The 24,011-nt window shown below is 39.7% G+C and overlaps 1 protein-coding gene across 3 annotated transcripts in view; it reads right to left on the bottom strand.

The window, feature by feature from the left end:
- The window catches only part of OSBPL11 (oxysterol binding protein like 11), a 99,894-nt gene that overhangs the window by 8,181 nt on the left and 67,702 nt on the right, over positions 1–24,011 (bottom strand). For all 3 annotated transcript variants that reach the window (XM_059920916.1, XM_059920917.1, XM_059920918.1), the window contains exon 11: positions 20,886–21,068. In XM_059920916.1, the coding sequence (XP_059776899.1) occupies positions 20,886–21,068 (183 nt within the window). The remainder of the gene's footprint in view (positions 1–20,885; positions 21,069–24,011) is intronic.

The following is a 24,011-nucleotide window of genomic DNA, read 5'->3' as shown; positions in this document are numbered from 1 at the left end:
TAAAACAGGTGAATTTTATAATATGTAAAATATAACTCAATAATATTTTTAAGTGGCAATTTTAATATTAAAGTGGAATTCAAAGCAAGAACTATGACCACGGATAGAGGATCATTTCATAATGGCCAAGGGTGGGGGGCAATGCAGCAAGAGGACGTGCAGTCTTTTCAGGGTCAGCATTCTGGAGAAATAGAGTGTGGTTCCTATTTGCCAGGAAGCTTGATGATGTTTCCAACAACTGTGTTACCATTCCTGAGAAAAGGGCATATAATCTTAAATGTGTATGGCCCAAACAACAGACGTTCAAATAACATGACACAAAAACTTATAGAACTATAAAGAGAAATATTCCATTAAAATCGGTAATTTCAGTAACTGATCTCAATACCTCTTCTCAACTGATAGAAAGAATGCACAGAAAATGAGTAAAGATACAGAGGACTAGAAAAATACTATTAATCCACTTGATCTAATTGACATTTACAGAATACTCTCACCTAACATCAACAGAATACACATTCCTGTCAAGTGCACACAAAACATTTACCAAGATAGAATGCATTCAGTGCTATAAAACAAATCTCAATAAATTTAAAGGATTAAAACCACACAAAGCACATTCTTTGACCAAAATGAAATTAAATTAGAAATGAATACTGAGAAGATATCTGGAAAAGCTCCAAGTATTTGGAAATTAAACAACACATTACTAAATAAGTTCAAGTCCAAAAAAAAAAAAGCAAGAAGAAAAACCCACAAGAGAAATCAGAAAACTCATATCAAAAAGTTCAAAAGGTAGAGGCCAGATCAAGATGGCAGAATAGAAGGACATGGAGGTCCCCTCCCCCCCCAAACACATCAAAAATATGTGGAACAATTCTCACAAAATACCTGCTGAATGCTGGCAGAGATCTCATACAACCAAAGCTGCAAAAAAGATCACTAAGTAGTTGGGATTGACATGTATACACTGATGTGTATAAAACTGATGACTAATAAGAACCTGCTGTATAAAAAAATAAAATTAAAAAATTAAAAAAAAAAAAGATCACTAAGTAACTGGGCAGGATGAAAGAAAAAAAAAAAAGGAATCGGGACAAGACCTGTGCTCCTGGGAGGGAGTTGTGAAAGAGGAAATGTTCCCTCACCCTGGGAAACTTCTTCACTGGCAGGGAGATCAGCCGGGATGGAAAGGGAGCTTCAGAGGCTTGAAGGAGAGTGCAGTAGCCAGCTTGTGGCATGCAGAACAGAGAGAGACCTGCACAGAAGGTCCTGGCCAACTCCATGCACTCCCTAGCCCAAGATGCACGTCTGCTGGTGTGTGCAGGGGCTGGGTGCTGAAACTCAGGCTTCAGAGGACAGACCTGGGGAGCAGATTGGGGATGGCTACATGGAGACAGCCTGAAGGGGCTGGAGTGAGGCCCAAGCCACAACCAGGGGTGTGCAGAGGAAGGAGCCTGGGTCTGCCACTGAAGCCCCATTGTTAACATATGAGTGCAAAGGAAGGGGTGGGGCCCGTCACAGCAGCCTCATTCTCAGTGTGCTCACTGCAGGATGGGTCTGCCTCTATGAGTTCTGGGAGCACATAACCACACACGGAGGTGGGGCTGAAATCCGAGCCAATCCCCAGGGACTGCATGACTTTAGAAGCAGGGCTGAGATCTGAGCGTCCCAGCAGCTGTGCGATCTGCAGATTTATGTGCTATGGGTGGCTTTGTAAACTCAGTGCTTGTGGGACATCTGAGAAGATTACTGGTGCACCCATGGCCGGGGTGGGCCTGGTGACAGCAGCTGCAGGCTATGCAGGTACACACCAGAGGTGGGGCCAGGGATCTGGGCTGACTCAGTAGCTCCCACAGTGGGTCTAGGTGTGCGACTATGGTAGTCCTGGTGCCTGACTTCAGCAGTTCTGCACCAACGGATCTGTGCTAGTGGCTTTGTGAGCACGGAGCCTGAGGGACACCTGGCCGACTGCCAAAATTCCCATGGTTGAGGCAGGGCTGAGGGCAGTGCCAAAAACTGTACTTTGTGAGCCTGCACAATGGGTGACAGGCAACACCACAGAGCTCACTTCCCAGTGGACAGCTCCAACGGAGGAATACTCAGTGGCTCCTCTCCCAGAGGACGCGCTCCAGTCCTTCCTACCTCATACCACAAATCAGAAACAGATCTGGGGGTGTCTACTCCAAAAACTGGGGAGCAGGCCCTGCCCCCAGCCGGGCTGTGACACAGAGGAGACCCTGTTCAACATCCATTGCAGGCTCTGGTCACCACAACAATCACACCCCCATCAGTGGGAAACAGCCAACACACACTGAGGAAAGATGTGGCAGTCATACATACTAAAGACAGCCCTTATTCCAAAAATATTAGACTCACAGAGGCTACACCAGGACATTCCCACATAAAAACAGCCCTTCAAGACCACAGTTGATTAACTGTTTCTCCTAAACTCACAGAGTCAGAGAAATACAAGTAAAATGCAGAAGCAGAGGAACCGCTCTCAATTAAAAGATCAAGAGAATTCCCCTAAAGATGAAACAGACATCTCCAGTATACCCAATTCTGAGTTCAAAAAGGAGATAATGAAAATACTGAAGGAATTAAGAAAGGCTATAGATAGAAATGCAGATTACTGTAAAAAGGAACTAGAAACTATTAAAGAGGTACCAATTAAAATTAGAAAACTCATTTGCCAAGACAAAAGCTGAGCTTAAAGGCAATAAATAGCAAACTGGATAACTCAGAAGAACGAATAAATGATCTGCAGGGTAGAATAATGGAAATCACCCAATCAGAACAGCAGACAGAAAGACAAATTAAAAAAAAAAAAATGAAAGCAATATACGAGACCTATAGGATAATATAAAGCATGCCAATCTACGCATAATAAGGATCCCAGAAGGAGAAGAAAGAGAAAAGGGGATCAAAAATGTACTTGAAGAAATTATGGCTGAAAATTTCCCTAATCTAAAGAAGGAAACAGTTGTGGAGGTACAGGAAGCACAGAGGGTCCCAAACAAGATGAACCCAATCAGACCTACACCAAGACATATTTTAATTAAAATGGGAAAAGTTAAAGAGAGGATTCTAAAGGCAGCAAGAGAAAAACAAAGTTAATTAACAAGGGAACCTCCATAGGCTATCAGCTGATTTCTTTACAGAAACACTGCAGGCCAGAAGACAGTAGCAAGATATATTCAAAGTCTTGAAAGGGAAAAAGGTGCAACCTAGGATACTCCACCCAGCAAGATTATCATTTAGAATAGAAGGAGAGATAAAGAATTTCTTAGACAATCAAAAACAAAAAGAATACAGTAATACTAAACCTATCCTAAAAGAACATTGAAAGATCGTCTCCAAACAGAAGAGCAGCAAGAATCTACAGCAAAGAGAAAATCACAATTGGAAAGTAAATCACTTAAATAAACCAGTACACAGATGAAAAAGTTTTTTTTTTTTGGAAAGCGATGGTAACTACAATGAAGAGCAAAAGGATAAACATGAAGATGTAAAAGAGGACATCAAGTTCATAATACATGGGAGAGAAGAGTAAGAAAATGCAGATTTTTTTTTTAAAGACTGTGCTTGAGCCTATATGACTACCAGTCTAAAGCAAGTAGATATAGTAATGGGCTAACAAACTTTAAAACCAGGGTAACCACAAATCAAAAACACACAATATATTCACAAAAGCCAAAAAGAAGAGAACACAAGCATAATACAAAAGAAAACCACCAAACCACAAAAGGAAAAAGGAACAAAGATGAAATACAACATCAACTGGAACACAAGGTTCAAAATGGCAATAAATACATATCTATCAATAATCATCTTGAATGTTAATGGACTAAATGCTCCAATCAAAAGACACAATGGGGACTTCGCTGTTGATCCAGTGGTTAAAACTCCGCGCTCCCACTGCAGGGTGTGCGGGTTCAATCCCTGGTTAGGGAACTAATATCCCACAGGCTGCACAGTGCAGCCAAAAAAGAAAAAAAAAAAAAAAAAGGACAGAGTGGGGAAAAAAAAAAGACAGAGTGGCAGATTGGATAAAAAAACAAGAGACCCCCTTTAGGGCAAAGGACACACATAGATTGAAAGTGAGGGGATGGAAAAATAATTCATGCAAATGGAAATGACAAGAAAGCAGGGGGAGCAATACTCAGACAAAAAAGACTCGGACTTCCCTGGTGGCTCAGTGGTTAAGAATACGCCTGCCAATGCAGGGGACAGGGGTTCAAGCCCTGGTCCAGGAAGATCCCACATGCTGCGGAGCAACTAAGCCTGGGCGCCACAACTACTGAGCCTGCGCTCTACAGCCTGCGAGCCACAACTACTGAGCCCGTGGGCCACAACTATTGAAGCCCGTGTGCCTAGAGCCTGTGCTCCACAGCAAGAGAAGCCACCACAATGAGAAGCCTGCACACCACAACGAGGAGTAGCCCCCGCTCACCACAACTAGAGAAAGCCCACACACAGCAACGAAGACCCAATGCAACCAAAAATAAATAAATAAATAAGTAAATTTATTAAAAAAAAAAAAAGACTTTAAAACAAAGGCCATAATAAAACAAAAAGAAGGACACTATATAATGGTAAAATGATCAAGACAAGAAGAGGATATTAAACTTGTTAACATATATGCACGTGATATAGGAGCACCTAAATACAAAAGACAAATAATAACAGAAATAAAGGGAGAAACTGACGGGAATACAATAATAGTAGGAGACTTTAACACCTCACTCACATCAGTGGACAGATCTTCCAGACAGAAAATCAATAACGCAACAGAGATCCTAAATGATACAATAGAACAGTTAGACTTAATTGATATTTTCATCCAAAAAAAACCAGAACACACATTCTTTTCAAGTGCACGTGGAACATTCTCTAGGATTGACCACATACTAGGAAACAAAACAAACCTCAACAAATTTGAGAAAAGAAATTATTTGAAGGGCTTCCCTGGTGGCACAGTGGTTAAGAATCTGCCTGCGAATGCAGAGGACACGGGTTCGAGCCCTGGTCCGGGAAGATCCCACATGCCGCAGAGCAACTAAGCCTGTGTGCCACAACTACTGAGCCTGCGCTCTAGAACCCATGAGCCACAACTACTGAGCCCACGGGCCAGAACTACTGAAGCCCATGCACCTAGAGCCTGTGCTCTGCAACAAGAGAAGCCTGCACACTGCAACAAAGAGTAGCCCCTGCTCGCCGTAACTAGAGAAAGCCCGCGTGCAGCAACGAAGACCCAATGCAGCCAATAAATAAATAAATAAATAAATAAATAAATAAATTTACAACTAAATAAATAAATAATTTCAAGCATCTTTTCTCACCACAACATCATGAAACTGGAAATCAACCACAGAAAGAGAAATAAGAAAAAAAAAAAGGTTACATGGAGACTAAATAACATGCTACTAAGAAACCAGTAGGTCAGGGCAGAGTCAAAGGTGATGGCAGGGGAGGATGCGGAGTTCGCATCTCCCCACAACTAGGATGCCTGTTAGATGCTGGTGGGGGTCCTCGACACCCAAGGACACGGGAGGAACCCCCTGAGTGACCAGGTAGGATGAGGGGGGGAGTAAGAGGGGAGGAAAAGTGGAGGCTGGACAGCACCGGGCACCTGAGGGGTGGCTGGGATTGGGGAGGGGTTCCCACTCCTGGAAGGACCCTCGGGAACTCAGAGGATCGGCGGGGAGCATGCCTAGCATCTCTGCTGCCCAATCAGGCCCCGGGAAGCCTGCAGGGCTCCTAGGCAGGGTCCTCGGCCCTCCCAGGCCCCTTCTGGGCCGTGTTGGTCCTAGGGGCGAAGGAGAGAGGTGGGGGAGAAGAGGAGAGGTGGGCAGGAGGGGCCCTCCAAGACGGGAGGATCAGGGGAGGCGCAGAGGGCGTTTCCCCCACCCACTCGGGCCCTGGGAAGCCTGCTGGGCTCCCAGGCCTGGTCCTCTGCCCTCCAAGGCCCCCTCCGGCTGTGGGGGCCCTAGGGGTGTAGGAGGGAGGGAGGAGGGGGGAAGAGGAGGAGAGGCAGATGTGGGGGACCATCTGGGGCCAGGGGATTAGGGGAGGGGCCACGGGAGTTTCCCTGCCCACTCAGCCCTGGGAAGCCTGTTGGGCTTCCAGGTCTGGTCCCCTGCCTTCCAGGGTCCCCTCTGGCTGCATGGGTCACAGGGACATAGGAGGGAGGGAGGGGGGAGAAGAAGAAGAGATGCCAACGAGAAGGGGTCCACCGGGATCGGAGGATCGGGGTGGGGGGGGAACACGCCTAGCGTTTCCCCCACCCACTCGGGCCCAGTGAGCCTGCTGGGATCCTAGACCTGGTCCTCTGCCCTCCAAGGCCAGAGGCATGCCTAAGCCCCACCCGCATCCCCTCAGGGCCTTTTCCTAAGCACAGGCCCCACCCACCACCTAAACCCCACCCCTGCCTAAGCCCCGCCCCCCCCAAGCCAAGGCCTTCTCAGGCTTTTTTTTTCTTTTTCTCCTTTTTTTTTTTTCTTTTACTATTGTGGTTCTTTTTTACATTCAGGTCATTGTTTCATCTATATTTTTATTGTTTACCCTTTCTAACAACTGTTAGTTTTCTAATCTAATTTTATTTTTTTACTCTTTGTTATTGTTCTGCTCCATTTTTTCTTTTCTTTTTCTTTTTTGTTTTTTTGCCACCCCACACGGCTTGCAGGATCTTGGTTCATGAGCCGGGGGTTGGGACAGAGCTCCTGCGGTGGGAGCTACGAGTCCAAACCACTGGAATAACAAAGGACCTCAGACCCCAGGGAATATGCATCGGAGTGAGGTCCCCCAGAGGTCCTCATCTCGGCACCAAGACCCAGCTCTACCCAACAGCGTACAAACTCCAGTGCTGGAAGTCTCAGGCCAAACAACCAGTAAGACAGGAACACAATCCCACCCATAAAAAAAAAAAAAAAAAAAAAAAGAGACACAACAAAAAAATATGTCACAGATGAAGGAGCAAGGTAAAAACCTATAAGACCAAATAAATGAAGAGGAAATAGGCAACCTACCTGAAAAAGAATTCAGAGTAATGATAGTAAAGATGATCCAGAATCTCGGAAATAGAATGGAGGCACAGACTGAGAAAATACAAGAAATGTTTAACAAATATCTAGAAGAACTAAAGAACAGACAGAAATGAACAACACAATAACATAAATGAAAAATACACTAGAAGGAGACAATAACAGAATAACTGAGGCAGAAGAACGAATAAGTGAGCTGGAAGACAGAAGGGTGGAAATAACTGCCGAGGAGCAGAAAAAACAAAAAAGAATGAAAAGAATTGAAGACAATCTCAGAGACCTCTGGGACAACACTAAACGCACCAACATTCGAAATATAGGGGTCCCAGAAGAAGAAAAGAAAAAGAAAGGATCTGAGAAAATATTTGAAGAGATTATAGTGGAAAACTTCCCTAACATGGGAAAGGAAATAGTCACCCAAGTTCAGGAAGCGCAGAGAGTCCCATACAGGATAAACCCTAGGAGAAACACGCCACGTCACATATTAATCAAACTAACAAAAATTAAATTCAAGGAAAAAGTATTAAAAGCAGCAAGGGAAAAGCAAAAAATAACATACAAAGGAATCACCATGAGGTTATCAGCTGATTTTTCAGCAGAAACTCTCCAGGCCAGAAGGGAGTGGCAGGATATAATAAAAGTGATGAAAGAGGGGCTTCCCTGGTGGCGCAGTGGTTAAGAATCTGCCTGCCAATACAAGGGACACGGGATCGAGCTCTGGTCCAGGAAGATCCCACATGCCGTGTAGCAACTAAGCCCGTGCGCCACAACTACTGAGCCTGCAAGCCACAACTACTGAAGCCTGCACACCTAGAGACCGTGCTCCACAACAAGAGAAGCCACCGCAATGAGAAGCCTGCGCACCGCAATGAAGAGTAGCCCCTGCTCACTGCAACTAGAGAAAGCCCGTGCGGAGCAACAGAGACCCAACTCAGTCATAAACAAACAAACAAACAAACAAACAAATAAAAGCAAAAACTGATGAAAGAGAAAAACGTACAAGCAAGATTACTCTACCCAGCAAGGATCTCATTCAGATTCAACAGAGAAATCAAAAGCTTTCAGACAAGCAAAAGCTAAGAGAATTCAGTGCCACCAAACCAGCTTTACAACAAATGTTAAAGGAACTTCTCTAGGCAGGAAACACAAGAGAAGAAAAAGACCCATAAAAGCAAACCCAAAACAATTAAGAAAATGGTAATAGGAACATACATGTCAATAATAACCTTGAATGTAAATAGATTAAGTGCTCAAACCAAGACACAGACTGGCTAAATGGATACAAAAACAAGACCCAGGGCTTCCCTGGTGGCGCAGTGGTTGAGAATCTGCCTGCTAATGCAGGGGACACGGGTTCGAGCCCTGGTCTGGGAAGATCCCACATGCCACGGAGCAGCTGGACCCGTGAGCCACAACTACTGAGCCTGCGCGTCTGGAGCCTGTGCCCCGCAACGGGAGGGGCCGCGATAGTGAAAAGGCCCGCGCACCGCAATGAAGAGCGGTCCCCGCACCGCGATGAAGAGTGGCCCCCGCTTGCCGCAACTAGAGAAAGCCCTCGCACGAACCGAAGACCCAAACACAAACAAAAATAAATAAATAAATAATAAAGTAGCTATAAAAAAGAAAAAAAAAAAAAAACAAGACCCATATACATGCTGTCTACAATAGACCCGCTTCAGACCTAGGGACACATGCAGACTGAAAGCGAAGGAATGGAAAAAGATATTCCATGAAAATGGAAATCAAAATAAAGGGGGAATAGCTATACTCGTAACAGATAAAATAGACTTTAAAATAAAGACTGCTACAAGAGACAAGGAAGGACACTACAAAATGATCAAGGGATCAATCCAAGAAGATTACATAATTATAATAATAAATATTTATATTATAAATAATATTTATGTACCCAACAAAGGAGCACCTCAATACATAAGGCAAATGCTAACAACCATAAAAGGGGAAATCAACAGGAACACAATAAGAGTAGGTGACTTTAACACCCCACTTATACCAACGGACAGATCATCCAAACAGAAAATAAATAAGGAAACACAAGCTTTAAATGACATAATAGACCAGATAGATTTAATGGATATTTATAGGACACTCCACCCAAAAGTGGCAGAATACACTTTCTTCTCAAGTGCACACAGAACATTCTCCAGGCTAGATCACATCATGGGTCATAACTCAAGCCTTGGAAAATTTAAGAAAGTTGAAATCATACCAAGCATCTTTTCTGACCACAATGCTATGAGATTGGAAATCAATTACAGGAAAAAAACTGTAAAAAACACAAATACATGGAGGCTAAATAGTGTACTACTACATAACCAAGAAATCACTGAAGAAATCAAAGAAGAAATAAAAAAATACATAGAAACAAATGACAACGAAAACAGGACCCAAAACCTATGGAACACAGCAAAAGCAGTTCTAAGAGGGAAGTTTATAGCAATTCAATATCACCTCAAGAAGCAAGAAAAATCTCAAACAATCTAACCTTACACCTAAAGCAACTGGAGAAAGAAGAACAAAGAAAACCCAAAGTCAGTAGAAGGAATGATATCATAAAGATCAGAGTAGAAATAAATGAAATAGAAATGAAGAAAACAATAGCAAAGATCAATACAACTAAAAGTTGGTTCTCTGAGAAGATAAACAAAATTGATAAACCTTTAGCCAGACTCATCAAGAAAAAAAGAGAGTGGATGCAAATCGATAAAATTAGAAATGAAAAAGGAGAAATCAAAACAGACACCACAGAAATACAAAGGATTATAAAAGACTACTACAAAGAACTATATGCCAATAAAATGGACAACCACGAAGAAATGGACAAATTCTTAGAAAGGTACAATTTTCTAAGACTGAACCAGGAAGAATTAGAAATATAAACAGACTTATCACAAGTAATGAAATTGAAACTGTATTAAAAATCTTCCAACAAACAAAAGTCCAGGACCAGATGGCTTCACAGGTGAATTCTATCAAACATTTCGAGAAGAGCTAACACCAATCCTTCTCAAACACTTCCAAAAAATTGCAGAGGGAGGAACACTCTCAAATTCGTTCTATGAAGCCACCATCACCCTCATAGCAAAACCAGACAAAGATATTACAAAAAAAAAATAATTACAGACCAATATCACTGATGAACGTAGATGCAAAAATCCTCAACAAAATACTAGCAAACAGAATCCAACAGCACATTAAAAGGATCATACACCATGATCAAGTGGGATTTATCCCAGGAATGCAAGGATTCTTCAGTATACGCAAATCAATCAATGTGATACACCATATTAACAAATTTAAGAATAAAAACCATATGATCATCTCAATAGATGCAGAAAAAGCTTTTGACAAAATTCAACACCAATTTACAATAAAAACTCTCCAGAAAATGGGTATAGAGGGAACCTACCTCAACATAATAAGGGCCATATACGACAAACCCACAGCAAACATCATACTCAATGGTGAAAAACCAAAACCATTTCCACTAAGATCAGGAACAAGACAAGGATGTCCACTCTCACTACTATTATTCAACATAGTTTTGGAAGTCCTAGCCATGGCAATCAGAGAAGAAAAAGAAATAAAAGGAATACAAATTGGAAAAGAAGAAGTAAAACTGTCACTGTTTGCAGATGACATGATACTATGCATAGAAAATCCTAAAGATGCCACCAGAAAATTACTAGAACTAATCAATGAACTTGGTAAGGTTGCAGGATGCAAAATTAATGCACAGAAATCTCTAGCATTCCTATACACTAACAATGAAAAATCAGAAAGAGAAATTAAGGAAACAATCCCATTTACCATTGCAACAAAAAGAATAAAATATTGAGGAATAAACCTACCTAAGGAGGCAAAAGACTTGTACTTAGGAAACTATAAAACACTGATGAAAGAAATCAAAGGTGACATAAACAGATGGAGAAATATACCATGTTCTTGGATTGGAAGAATCAATATTGTGAAAATGACTATACTACCCAAAGCAAACTACAGATTCAGTGCAATCCCTATCAAACTACCAATGGCATTTTTCACAGAACTAGAACAAAAAACTTTACAATTCGTATGAGAACACAAAAGACCCCGAATAGCCAAAGCAATTTTGAGAAAGAAAAACAGAGCTGGAGGAATCAGGCTACCTGACTTCAAACTATACTACAAAGCTACAGTAATCAAGACAAAATGATATTGGCACAAAAACAGAAATATAGATCAACGGTACAGGATAGAAAGCCCAGAGATAAACCCACGCACATATGGTCACCTAATTTATGACAAATGAGGCAAGAACATACAATGGAGAAAAGACAGCCTCTTCAATAAGTGATGTTGGGGGACTTCCCTGGTGGCACAGTGGTTAAGAATCTGCCTGCCAATGCAGGGGACATGGGTTCGAGGCCTGGTCTGGGAAGATCCCACATGTCACGGAGCAACTAAGCCCGTGAGCCACAACTACTGAGCCTGCGCTCTAGAGCCCACGAGCCACAACTACTGAGACTGTGTGCCACAACTACTGAAACCCATGCGCCTAGAGCCCGTGCTCCACAACAAGACAAGCCACCGCAATGAGAAGCCCGTGCACTGCAACGAAGAGTAGGCCCTGCTTGCCGCAACTAGAGAAAGCCTGTGCACATCAACGAAGCCCCAATGCAGCCAAAAAAAAAAAAAGTGGTGCTGGACAAACTGGACAGCTACATGTAAAAGAATGAAATTAGAACACCACCTAACACCACACACAAAAATAAACTCCAAATAGATTAAAGACCTAAATGTAAGGCTGGACACTATAAAACTCTTAGAGGAAAACATAGGAAAAATACTCTTCGACATAAACCACAGCAAGATCTTTTTTGACCTACCTCCTAGAGTAATGAAAATAAAAACAAAAATAAACAAATGGGATCTAATTAAACTTAAAAGCTTTTGCAGAGCAAAGGAAACCATAAACAAGATGAAAAGACAGCCCTCAGAATGGGAGAAAATATTTGCAAATAAAGCAATGGACAAAGGATTAATCTCCAAAATATACAAACAGCTCATGGAGCACAATATTAAAACAACAAACAACCCAATTAAAAAATGGGCAGAAGACCTAAATAGACATTTCACCAAAGAAGAAATACAGATGGCTAAGAAGCACATGAAAAGATGCTCAGCATCATTAATTATTAGAGAAATGTAAATCAAAACTACAACGAGGTATCACCTCACAGTGGTCAGAATGCCCATCATGAAAAAATCTACAAACAGGACTTCCCTGGTGGCGCAGTGGTTGAGAATCTGCCTGCCAATGCAGGGGACATGGGTTAGATCCCTGGTCTGGGAAGATCCCACATGCCGTGAAGCAATCAAGCCTGTGCACCACAACTACCGCTCCTGAGCTCTAGAGCCGGCGAGCCAAAACTACTGAGTTTGTGTGACGCACATGTCACAACTACTGAAGCCCGCGCACCTAGAGCCCGTGCTCCACAACAAGAGAAGCCACTGCAATGAGAAGCCTGCACACTGCAACAAAGAGTAGCCCTTGCTCACCGCAACTAGAGAAAGCCTGCATGCAGCAACAAAGACCAAACGCAGCCAAAAATAAATAAATAAATAAATAAATTTATTTTAAAAAAATCTACAAACAATAAATGCTGGAGAGGGTGTGGAGAAAAGGGAACCATTTTGCACTGTTGGTGGGAATATAAATTGATACAGCCATTATGGAGAACAGTATGGACGTTCCTTAAAAAACTAAAAATAGAACTACCATATGACCCAGCAATCCCACTACTGGGCATATACCCTGAGAAAACCATAATTCAAAAAGAGTCATGTACCACAATGTTCATTGCAGCTCTATTTACAATAGCCAGGACATGGAAACAACCTAAATGTCCAAAAATAGATGAATGGATAAAGAAGATGTGCTACATATATACAGTGGAATATTACTCAGCCATAAAGAGGAATGGAATTGGGTCATTTGTAGAGATGTGGATGGACAAAGAGTCTGTTATAGAGAGTGAAGTTAAGCCAGAAAGAGAAAAACAAATGTCACATATTAACGCATATATGTGGAATCTAGAAAAATGGTACAGATGAACCTATTTTTAGGGCAGGAATACAGACAGAGATGTAGAGAATGGACATGTGGACACAGTGGGGGAAGGGGAGGGTGGGACGAACTGGGAGATTAGGTTTGACATAAATACACTACCATGTGCAAAATAGATAGCTAGTGGGAACCTGCTGTAAAGCACAGGGAGCTCAGCTCGGTGCTCTGTGATGACCTAGATGTGGGGGAAGGGGGGGAGGGAGGTCCAAGAGGGAGGGGATATAGGTATACATACAGCTGATTCACAACATTGTACAGCAGAAAGTAACACAACATTGTAAAGCCATTTTACTTCAATAAAAAAAAAAGAAAAAAAGAAACCAATGGGTCAATGATGAAATCAGAGAGGAAATTTAAAAACACCTTGAGACAAATGACAATAAAAACACAACCATACAAAATCTATGGGACGCAGCAAAAGCAGTTCTTAGAGGGAAGTTCACAGTAATAGAGGCCTTCCTCAAAAAACAAGAAAAATCTCAAATAAATAACCTAACCTACTATCCAGAAGAATTAGAAAAAGAAGAACAAACAAAACCTAAAGTCAGCAGAAGGAAGGAAATAATAAAGGTCAGAGCAGAAATAAATAAAATAGAGATTAAAAAAACAATAGAGAAAAATCAATAAAACCAAGAGCTGGCTCTTTGAAAGGGCAAACAAAATCGACAATCCTCTGGCCAGGCTCACCAAGAAGAAAAGAGAGAGGACCCAAATAAACAAAATAAGAAATGAAAGAGGAGAAATAACAACTGGTATACCACAGAAATAAAAAAAAAAACCATAAGAGAATACCATAAATAATTATATGCCAACAAACTGGACAACCTAGAAAAAACAGACAAGTTTCTTTTCTTTTTTTATTCAAACAGAAAGTCACAAAAATAATCATCCTCATCATTTCACTCAGTCCCACGTAATTTTTTTTTTATCTTGATCTTTTGTTAGCACTTATATGAATTCATCAGTTTTCCATTAGAGTTCTGAAAATGCTTATTCATTCAGTTCAGCAGTATCAGACAAGTTTCTAAAAACATACAGCCCACCAAAACTGAATTGAAAAACAGATAATTTGAACACAGCAATCACTAGAAGTAAAATAGAGTCTGTAATTTTTTAAAAAAAATCCCAGCAAACGAAAGTCCAGGGCCAGATGGCTTCACTGGGAAATTCCACCTAACATACAAAGAACTTATACTGATCCTTCTCAAACTCTTCCGAAAGATGGAAGAGGAGGGAACACTCCCAGTCATTCTATGAAGCCACCATCACCCTGACACCAAAACCAGACAAAAATAACAAAAAAGAAAATTACAAGCCAGGCCAGTATCTTTGATGAAGACCTAAACAGACATTTCTCCAAAGAAGACAAACAGATGGCCAATAGGCACATGAAAAGATGCTCAACATCACTAATTATTAGAGAAATGCAAATCAAAACTACAATGAGGGGCTTCCCTGGTGGTGCAGTGGTTGAGAATCCGCCTGCCAATGCAGGGGACATGGGTTCGATCCCTGGTCCGGGAAGATCCCACATGCTGCAGAGCAACTAAGCTCGTGTGCCACAACTACTGAGCCTGTGCTCTAGAGCCCATGAGCCACAACTACTGAGCCCGCATGCCACAACTACTGAAGCCCGCGCACCTAGAGCCCGTGCTCCACAGTGAGAGAAGCCACTGCAATGAAGAAGCCTGCGCACCGCAACGAAGAGTAGCCCCCGCTCGCCGCAACTAGAGAAAGCCCACGCGCAGCAACGAAGACCCAACACAGCCAAAAATAAATAAACAAATAAAATAAATTAAAAAAAAAAAAAAAAACTACAATGAGGTATCACCTCACACCGGTCAGAATGGCCATCATCAAAAAGTCTACAAATAATAAATGTTGGAGAGGGTGTAGAGAAAAGGGAACTCTCCTATACTGTTGGTGGGAATGTAAACTGGTGCTGCAACTATGGAAAACAATATGAAGTGTTTTTTTTTTTATGTGGACGATTTTTAAAATCTTTATTGAATTTGTTACAATATTGCTTCTGTTTTATGTTTTGGTTTTTTGGCCCCAAGGCATGTGGGATCTTAGCTCCCTGACCAGGCATTGAACCTGTGCCCCCTGCACTGGAATGCGAAGTCTTACCACTGGACCACCAGGGATGTCCCCTGAGATCTTAAAAAACAAAAAATAGAGTTGTCATATGTTCCAGCAATCTCACTCCTGGGCATATATCCGGAGAAAACTATAATTCAAAAATTAGATGCACTCCAATGTTCATAGCAGCACTATTTACAATAGCCAAGACATGGAAGCAGGGGACTTCCCTGGCAGTCCAGTGGTTAAGACTCCATGCTCCCAGTGCAGGGGGCACAGGTTCAATTCCTGGTAGGGGATCTAAGATCCTGCGTGCCGCAGGGCATGGCCAAAAAAAAAACAAACCCACAAGTGTGAATAAAAAAAAAAAAAGACATGGAAGCAACCTAAATGTACATCTACAGATGAATGGATAAAGAAGATGTGGTATGTATATACAATGGAATACTACTTAGCCATAAAAAAGAATGAAATAATGCCATGTGCAACAACATGGATGGGCCTAGAGATTATCATACTAAGTGAAGCAAGTCAGAAAGAGAAAGACAAATACCACATGGTATCACTTATATGTGGAATCTAAATAAAAAATGATACAAATGAACTTATTTACAAAACAGAAACAGACCCACAAACTTAGAGAACTACTTATGGTTACCAAAGGGGAAAAGGAATGGAGGAGGGATAAATTAAGAGTTTGGGATTAGCAGATAAAACTAATATATATAAGATAGATACAAGGTCCTACTGTCTAGCACAGGGAACTGTATTTGATATCCTGTAATAATCCATAATGGAAAAAAATATGAAAAACAATGTGTATATACTATATGTATAAACTGAATCACTTTGCTGTACACCAGAAACTAACACAACACTGTAAATCAACTATACGTCAATAAACAAATAAATAAATAAATGTTCAAAAGTTGCAGGATATAGATAAAGCAGATCTAGAGGGAAATATATAGCATGAAACATTTATATTATGAAAGAAGAAAAATCAGTGATGTAAACCAGGGGTCAAACTATGGTCCGATGCTCTTTTTTGTAAATAGGCTTTTATTTTAATATAGCAACATCTATCCATTTCCTGTCTGTGGCTGTTTTCACACTACAATGGCTGAATTGAGTAGCTGTGGTAGAGACTATCTGGTCCATTAAGCTTAAGATATTTATTCTCTGGCCTTTTACAAAAAGAAGTTTGCTGACCCTGACCTAACTTCTATTTTAAGAAACTAGAAGAAGGAATAGCAAATGATGCAAAAAATAAGCAGAAAAAAGGAATTAAGAGCAGAAATCAATGGAAAAGAAAACAGAAATACAGAGAAAAGTCAATGAAACCAAAAACTAGTTCTTTGAGTAAAATTAATAAACCTTTAATCACACTGATCAGGAAAAGAAGTTGTCACCAATACAAGGAATGAGTGTGGGGCCACTACATATCCTACACACATTAAAATAATAAGGAAATATTATGAAATACATGCCAATAAATTTGAAAAATTAAATGAACCAACTCCTTGAAAGACACAAACTACCAAAACTTGCTCAAGAAGAAACCGATAGGGCTTCCCTGGTGGCGCAGTGGTTAAGAATTTGCCTGCCAATGCAGGGGACATGGGTTCGAGCCCTGGTCTGGGAAGATCCCACATGCCACGGAGCAACTAGGCCCATGAGCCACAACTACTGAGCCTGCGCGTCTGGAGCCTGTGCTCCACAATGGGAGAGGCCGCAACAGTGAGAGGCCCGTGCACCGCGATGAAGAGTGGCCCCCGCTCGCCGCAACTGGAGAAAGCCCTCGTACAGAAACAAAGACCCAACACAGCCAAAAATAAATAAATAAATAAATATATAAATTTATAAAAAAAAAAAAAGAAGAAGAAACCAATAACATCAATAGCCCTAGGTACTACAGATACTAAATTTGTGGTTAAAAACTTTCTTCCAAAGAAAACAAAAGACCAATAACCCCCAGGAATGTAGACAGAAATCTATAATAAAAGTTTAGCAAAGAGAATACAGCAGCATCTCTTAAACATCTGGTTCAATAATAGCCAGATTCTTATATCTGCTTCTACATTCAATCTATTGTGATACATACTGTTTTAGTTAAAGTATGTAAGGAAAATATGGCTTCACACATATAGCTGGAAAATGGAAGAATATTTTAATAGATATTTCAAATAACTCAGTTCTTTGATACCATATTAAAACTCAGCAAATGGTAGTTTTTAAAAGATTAGCTGCAATGTGGAAACTGAAAAATGTCAATGAATTTTTCATGCTCTGCTACATGGAAATCCATTGGTCTAATTTGCACCTTGAATGGAATTTTTACCCATGCATAATTTTGTAATAACATGCATTGGTCATCTGAAGAATGATCTTCCAGATGTTGACATATTCTATCATATTTTAAAGATCACATTCATTAGTTTCACCACCAATTTCATCACAAAACTCTTTACTAGGGAAGTTTTCAGTTTATTGTGACAGATACAAGTTTTCCAAAATTTTGATTTCTGTCTTTAAAGCTCCACTTTTTTCTCCAGTTTTTTTTTTTTTTTTTTGGTCTGCGCCAGGTGGCACGTGAGATCTTAGCTTCCCAACCAGGGATTGAACCCGCACCCCCCTGCATTGGAAGCGCAGAGTCCTAACCTCTGGACCACCAGCGAAGTCTCTTTTTCTCCAGTTTTACTGAGATATAATCGACATACAGCTCTGTATAAGTTTCAGATGTACAGCATAATGACGTGACTTACATATATTGTGAAATGATTACCACAGTAAGTTTAGTTAATCATCATTCATCCTCTCATATAGATGCAAAATTAGAGAAATAGAAAAAAAAATTTTTTTCCTTGTGATGAGAACTCTTAAGATCTACTCCCTCAACAAATTTCAAATATACCATACAGTAGTGTTAACTACAATCATCATGTTGTACATTACAACCCCAGTACTTATTTATCTTATAACTGGAAGTTCATTCAATTCCTTCACTCCTTACCCCACACTTCTGGTAACCACAGTCTGATCTCCTTTTCTGTGAATTTTTTAAATTTATTTTTTTATTAAGGTATAGTTGACATGTAACATTATATTAGTTTCAGGTGTACAACATAATGATTTAATATTTGTATTACTGTGAAATGTTCACCACAATAAGACTAGTCAACATCAATCACCGTACATAATTATCAAAAAAATTTTTTTCTTGTGATGAGGAGTTTTAAGAACTACTCTCTTAGCAACTTTCAATTATACAATACAGTATTATTAACTATAGCCACCATGTTGTACATTACATCCCCATGACATTTATTTTAAAACTGGAAGTCTGCACCTTTTGACCTACTTCATTCATTTCACCCACTCCCCAGCTGCCCACCTCTGGCATTTCAGCAACACACCAATCTCTGTTCTCTGTATCTATGAGCTGTTTGGTTTTGGTTTTGGTTTTTTTAAGATTCCACATATAAGTGAGATCATACAGTATTTGTCTTTATCTGTCTGACTTAATTCACTTGGCATAATGCTCTCAAGGTCCATCCATGTTGTCTCAAATGGCAAGATTTCATTCTTTTTTATGGCTGAGTAATATTCCATTGTGTGTTTGTGTTTGTGTGTGTGTGTGTGTGTGTATATATATATATATATATATATATATATATATGACATTTCTTTTATTCATTAATCTATTTATGGACACTTAGGTTGTTTCCTATCTTGGCTATTATAAATAATGCTGCAGTGAACATGGGAGTACATAGTTTTTTGAGGAACCTCCATACTATTTTCCATAATGGCTGCACCAATTTATATTCCCATCAACAGTGCAGTGTTTTTTATTTTTCCCTTGGATTCCATATGTAAATGAGATCATACAGTATTTGTTCTTTCTCTGAGTCTTCACTTCACATAAAGCCCTCAAGGTCCATCCATGTTATCACAAATGGCAGGATTTCCATCTTTTTAAGGACTAAATAATATTCCACTATATATATATATACCTCACAACTTCCTTATCCATTTATCTGTGAATGGGCACTTAGGTTGTTTCCATTTAAATTTTATTATTAGCAAAAAATACTGCCAATTGTTTTCCTTGAAGTGCCATGTTCACATCGTTCATTTATAAGGAAAATGTCTGCCCAATATTAAAATTAGAACAGCCTTAGTTTGTCTGTCAATCATTTAAGTAAAAATAGTGTTTCAAGAAAGGGTAGTTTGCTTGTAACTCAAACAACTGCACAAGTGCTCTTCCTCCAGATAACCACTGTACTTCTTTATTATCTAACACAAGTGCTTTATGTATACTCCAAACTTGTCATGCAGAATATTAAAAAAGACAGGTAATCAATGTTCCAGATTTAATAAAACTAATAATCTGTACTGCTTTTCAAGCACATTTTAAAAAGAAAATGGCATTTAAAAAAACTGCAAGGCTGAAAAGAAAAAAATTGCATGGCAGTGAGGAATAATACCACGACTACTTGTACAGTTTGGTGCCACTGCTTGATTGGTGCTAAGGCCCAGCAGTGCTACCCACCATTGCTTACGTATCACCAATGCAAATGCAAACAGAGAGAAAAAGGCGAATAATATCTTAGCATTATTATGAAAGTTTTTTCAACTTGCAGACCCTCTGTACAGGTCTCAAGGGCCCCAGGGGTCCACATACCAAACCTTGACAAACTCTCCTAAATAAATCCTAAATACACCCATAGAAGAATTTTTTTCAATCATTGCTGTTTTATTTTTTGACCGAACCTGAGTTTTTGGTTAAAAGGTATTAAATCCCTTTACACATCTACTTATAAATTGTTTGGTTTCATTTATGTGATCTTAAGATGTTTAATGCTTCCTTGTATTTGATACAGTAATACTTCCACGTGATATAAAATTTAAACAGTACAAAAGGGCATTCTGTGAAGAGTAAGTCTCTTTCTTATCCCAGACCCCAGTATTCCTCTCTGGAAGCAACCACTGCCAATACATTTTGGAGACTACCTTGTTAACACATATAGATCCACTTCATTTACTTTTAAAGGCCTATGACATATATTGTCAAAATACCCTCTAGGAAGGCTGTAGCAGTTTACCTCTGTAACCAGCAATATGAAAATGTCTATTCACTCATACTTTTTCCAAAAGAGATACCATTTTAAAAAATGAATTTGTCTTATTGTTTAATTTATATTTCTTTGAATTCTAATTACACTAAACAATTTTTCATTTTCTTAGTGGGCATTTTTTTTTTTTCCTTTTTTTGTGAACTACCTCTTTGTGTCTTTGCCCATTTTTCTACTGGGGTACCCATCTTTTTGTTAATAATTTGGAAGAGTTTTTATGATAAGGATAGTAATCCTTTGACTAGTAAATGTTAATATTTTTGCCCAGTTAATGTTTTATTTTTACTAAAATGTGACTATGTATCACATAATGTCACAGCTGGTACAGGGTTTAAGAGCATCAGATCAGACCAATACTTTCAATTTACAGATGAGGAAGCTGATGCAAAGCAGTGAAGTGACTTGCCCAGGGCTGGAAGTTAGTGAAAAGGCTTAGATTAAGATCCAGAGTTTCTGACTCTTTCCTGGATGGATGCAAGGATGACATACCTGGATTCAAATGGGTCCTGCTTCTCCAGAGGTCTTACTCTTTTCTTCGTCACTGCCAATTTAGTCAAGTCCACGTACTTTGTCTCTCCGTTGCTGTAAGTGAACTCAAGAACACTATTCCATTCCCCTTGTACTCTGCATACAACAGTGTTGGTGATGTTGTGCTTTACTTCACCTGTAACCCTAGAAGCAGGCAGAAAAAAAAAAGATATGCTCTAATAAGTAATATTGCTTATTTCTTAGGAATTCTGAAACCCAGAATGTACTTTGTGAATTCTGTTTAAATTAGGTACACATATCACTTCAATTTGTCAGCGCCAAAGTCAGTTACAGTTACAATTACAAGTCAATTTGTCAGTTACAAAGTCTTTGTAAATCCCTGATAGTTCCCTAGATAATTTTTTTCAAATAACAACAATTTAATTTGAGAAAGAATACTAGGAATCAAACTGGAGACTTAGTTACCATAAATGATCACAAAGTGTGGTATTTTAAATGCTTGCTACAAACAACCATTATAATATTAAAACTAAGTAGGAATATGAAAAATATTAACATTTCTTTTTTATTACAGTATAAAAATGTTGCAACACTACAGTCTATTCAACTTTTTTTCAAGCTAGTCCTATTTAAAAGTTTAGAGTCCCTATATTTTAAATTCTGGATATACAGATTCTGTATAAAACCACATAAGCTTAATTTTAAATTAAATATAGAAACCAGACAAATCAGTAAGAGGTAGAAAAAAATAAAAGATACATTAAACATTTGTTAATTCTCTTGACAAACAGAGCACTGGTATACAAAGATTATCACTATCTACACAAAACTCAGAGAACTCAAGCACTAATGTTGTTGAAAGTTTAATGAAGAGTTACCTGGCTGGATTATCAACAGACAGACAGGATGCAGCTCAAATGAAGGTTGGAATAGAAACAGGTCTAATTATTTTTAATGAAGTACTTTATGTTCACTGTCGGACACAAACAACAGGGTCAGATTCGACAGAGGTTCAGAACACAAAGAATAGTGGGCAAATGTTAGGTTCTGGTCAGTGTGCCAGGGATTATGGTTCATCTGGATTCAAAAGAGAATCCAGGGACTTCCCTGGTAGTCCAGTGGGTAAGACTCCACGCTCTCAATGCAGGGGACCCAGGTTCGATATTTGGTCAGGGAACCAGATCCCATATGCATGCCGCAACTAAGAAGTCCGCGTGCCGCAACTAAAACCAGGCTCAGCCAAAATATAAATGAATGAATGAATATTTAAAAAAAGGGGGAGAATCCAAAGCACCAAAGCCCAGGTTCAGGTGACAGCTCAGGAACCATAAGTAGCATCTGTCAGATATAAGCCAAGGGCCTGGGAACCAGAAGGTTGTAGTTGAATTTAGGGAGCCCATAGTTTTTAAGCAGGAGAAGTGAATGGTCTACAAATTCAGAGCTCAAGGCAGAGGTGTAGGAGCCAATAAGCAAATGAGCCAGGTCTTAGAGATCAAGGTGTACGAGGGTTTGGAATCCAAGAGCAGACCAAACATCCAAAATTAAACGTTAGGCATAATTGTAGCTCACTGAACACAAAGAACACCATGACTACAAGTTTGCTTGATTACAGCAGGAGTGGGAACTCTAGGTTATACCTCAAAGCGTTTGAACTTAAATAACTACACTGCTAAGGGTTTTTGCCTGACTGAATGTTTTTTGTGACATCCATGTTTCCTCTCTGATCCCACTTGCCAACATTGTTTCCTTCCTTGAAAATTTATCTGTAACCAAACACGATATGAAGAGATGACACTGAACACTTACCTCTTCCATCTTCCAACCACATATACCCAGAACTATATTCTGCGAACTGAGGAATAATAATCCGTTTCTCACTTGATCTTTCTTTTATTGCCACAATCTCTCAAGTTATCATTATTTCCTTCACAAGCCTTTCCACTTAAGAAGTAACAAGCCCTAGGTCCCTGTTCATGCGTGCTGGGTTACACGGGGTCTTTGCTGCTTAGTGCAGCTACACAGAAAAAGCATCGTGACAAGAACTGGGGCAGGGAACAAGAACTGCACATGCTAGAGGCAGGCCATGAGGAACTTGCAAAAGGAGCATAAGGAGGAAGAAGGGCCTCGCCTCATTTTGCTTATAACAATTCTTCTTAACAGTCTAATGCAGGGTTGGCGAACTTCTATAAAGGACCAGAAAGTAAATATCTTAGGATTCACGGGCCAAGCTGTCTGTGTCACAACTTGACTCTCTCACTGTAGCAGGAAAGCAATCACAGACAATATGTAAATGAATATCTAAATATCTAAAGCATATAAATCTAGGTCTTGTATCAAATAATGATATGGGATACGCTGCCTTTAAAATACTTACCAAAGAGTTAAATTTTAAGTTGCCATCCTACTCATCTCTAAAGTGAGGATAACTGATAACCGATAAGGCATTTACTCTCTCACTTTCTAAGAACAACATCAAGTTGACTTTTTTTTTTTCATATTTACTTATTTATTTGGCTGTGCAAAATAAGTCTTAGTTGCAGCAGGCAGGATCTTTGTTGCCGCGTACAGGATCTTCGTTTCAACATGCAGGATCTAGTTCCCTGACCAGGGATCGAACCTGGGCCCCCTGCATTGGGAGCGTGGAGTCTAACCACTGGACCACCAGGGAAGTCCCCAAGTTGACTTTTTAGATTATCTAGACCCTGTCTCTATAGCTATTTAGAATACCAGAAAATCATTGGATATATTAACTTGGCTTCACATAGAAAAATTTTATTTAAAGATTGAAAGTTAAGACTTCAGCTTTGGGTTTTATTGATGTACATGTAAGAAATACCACATGAAGGGAATTACATCTTATGCAGAACTAAAGACGACATTTTTCTATTATGTTACTCAATGCCACTACATAAGAATACTTGATACAAATCCCTTCAAAATTTAATACCAGGAAAGTAGTTTGTCTCTCCTGAAAAAAGTGATAGGCGTCCTTTATCAGACAATAAGAAGTATGTTGAGCATCATATTGCTCTTTTTACTTTAGCAGAAGAGTATTTTCGGGTACAATAATTACCTAATCCCAGGTTCACAGCATTATTGTCCTTTTCCATCACTATGGTTACTATA

The sequence above is a fragment of the Balaenoptera ricei genome, chromosome 4 (assembly GCF_028023285.1).
Source record: "Balaenoptera ricei isolate mBalRic1 chromosome 4, mBalRic1.hap2, whole genome shotgun sequence".
NCBI classification, from domain to species: domain Eukaryota; kingdom Metazoa; phylum Chordata; class Mammalia; order Artiodactyla; family Balaenopteridae; genus Balaenoptera; species Balaenoptera ricei.
The sequence above is the reverse complement of the archived record's forward strand: the minus strand, read 5'-3'. Positions and strand labels throughout refer to the sequence as shown.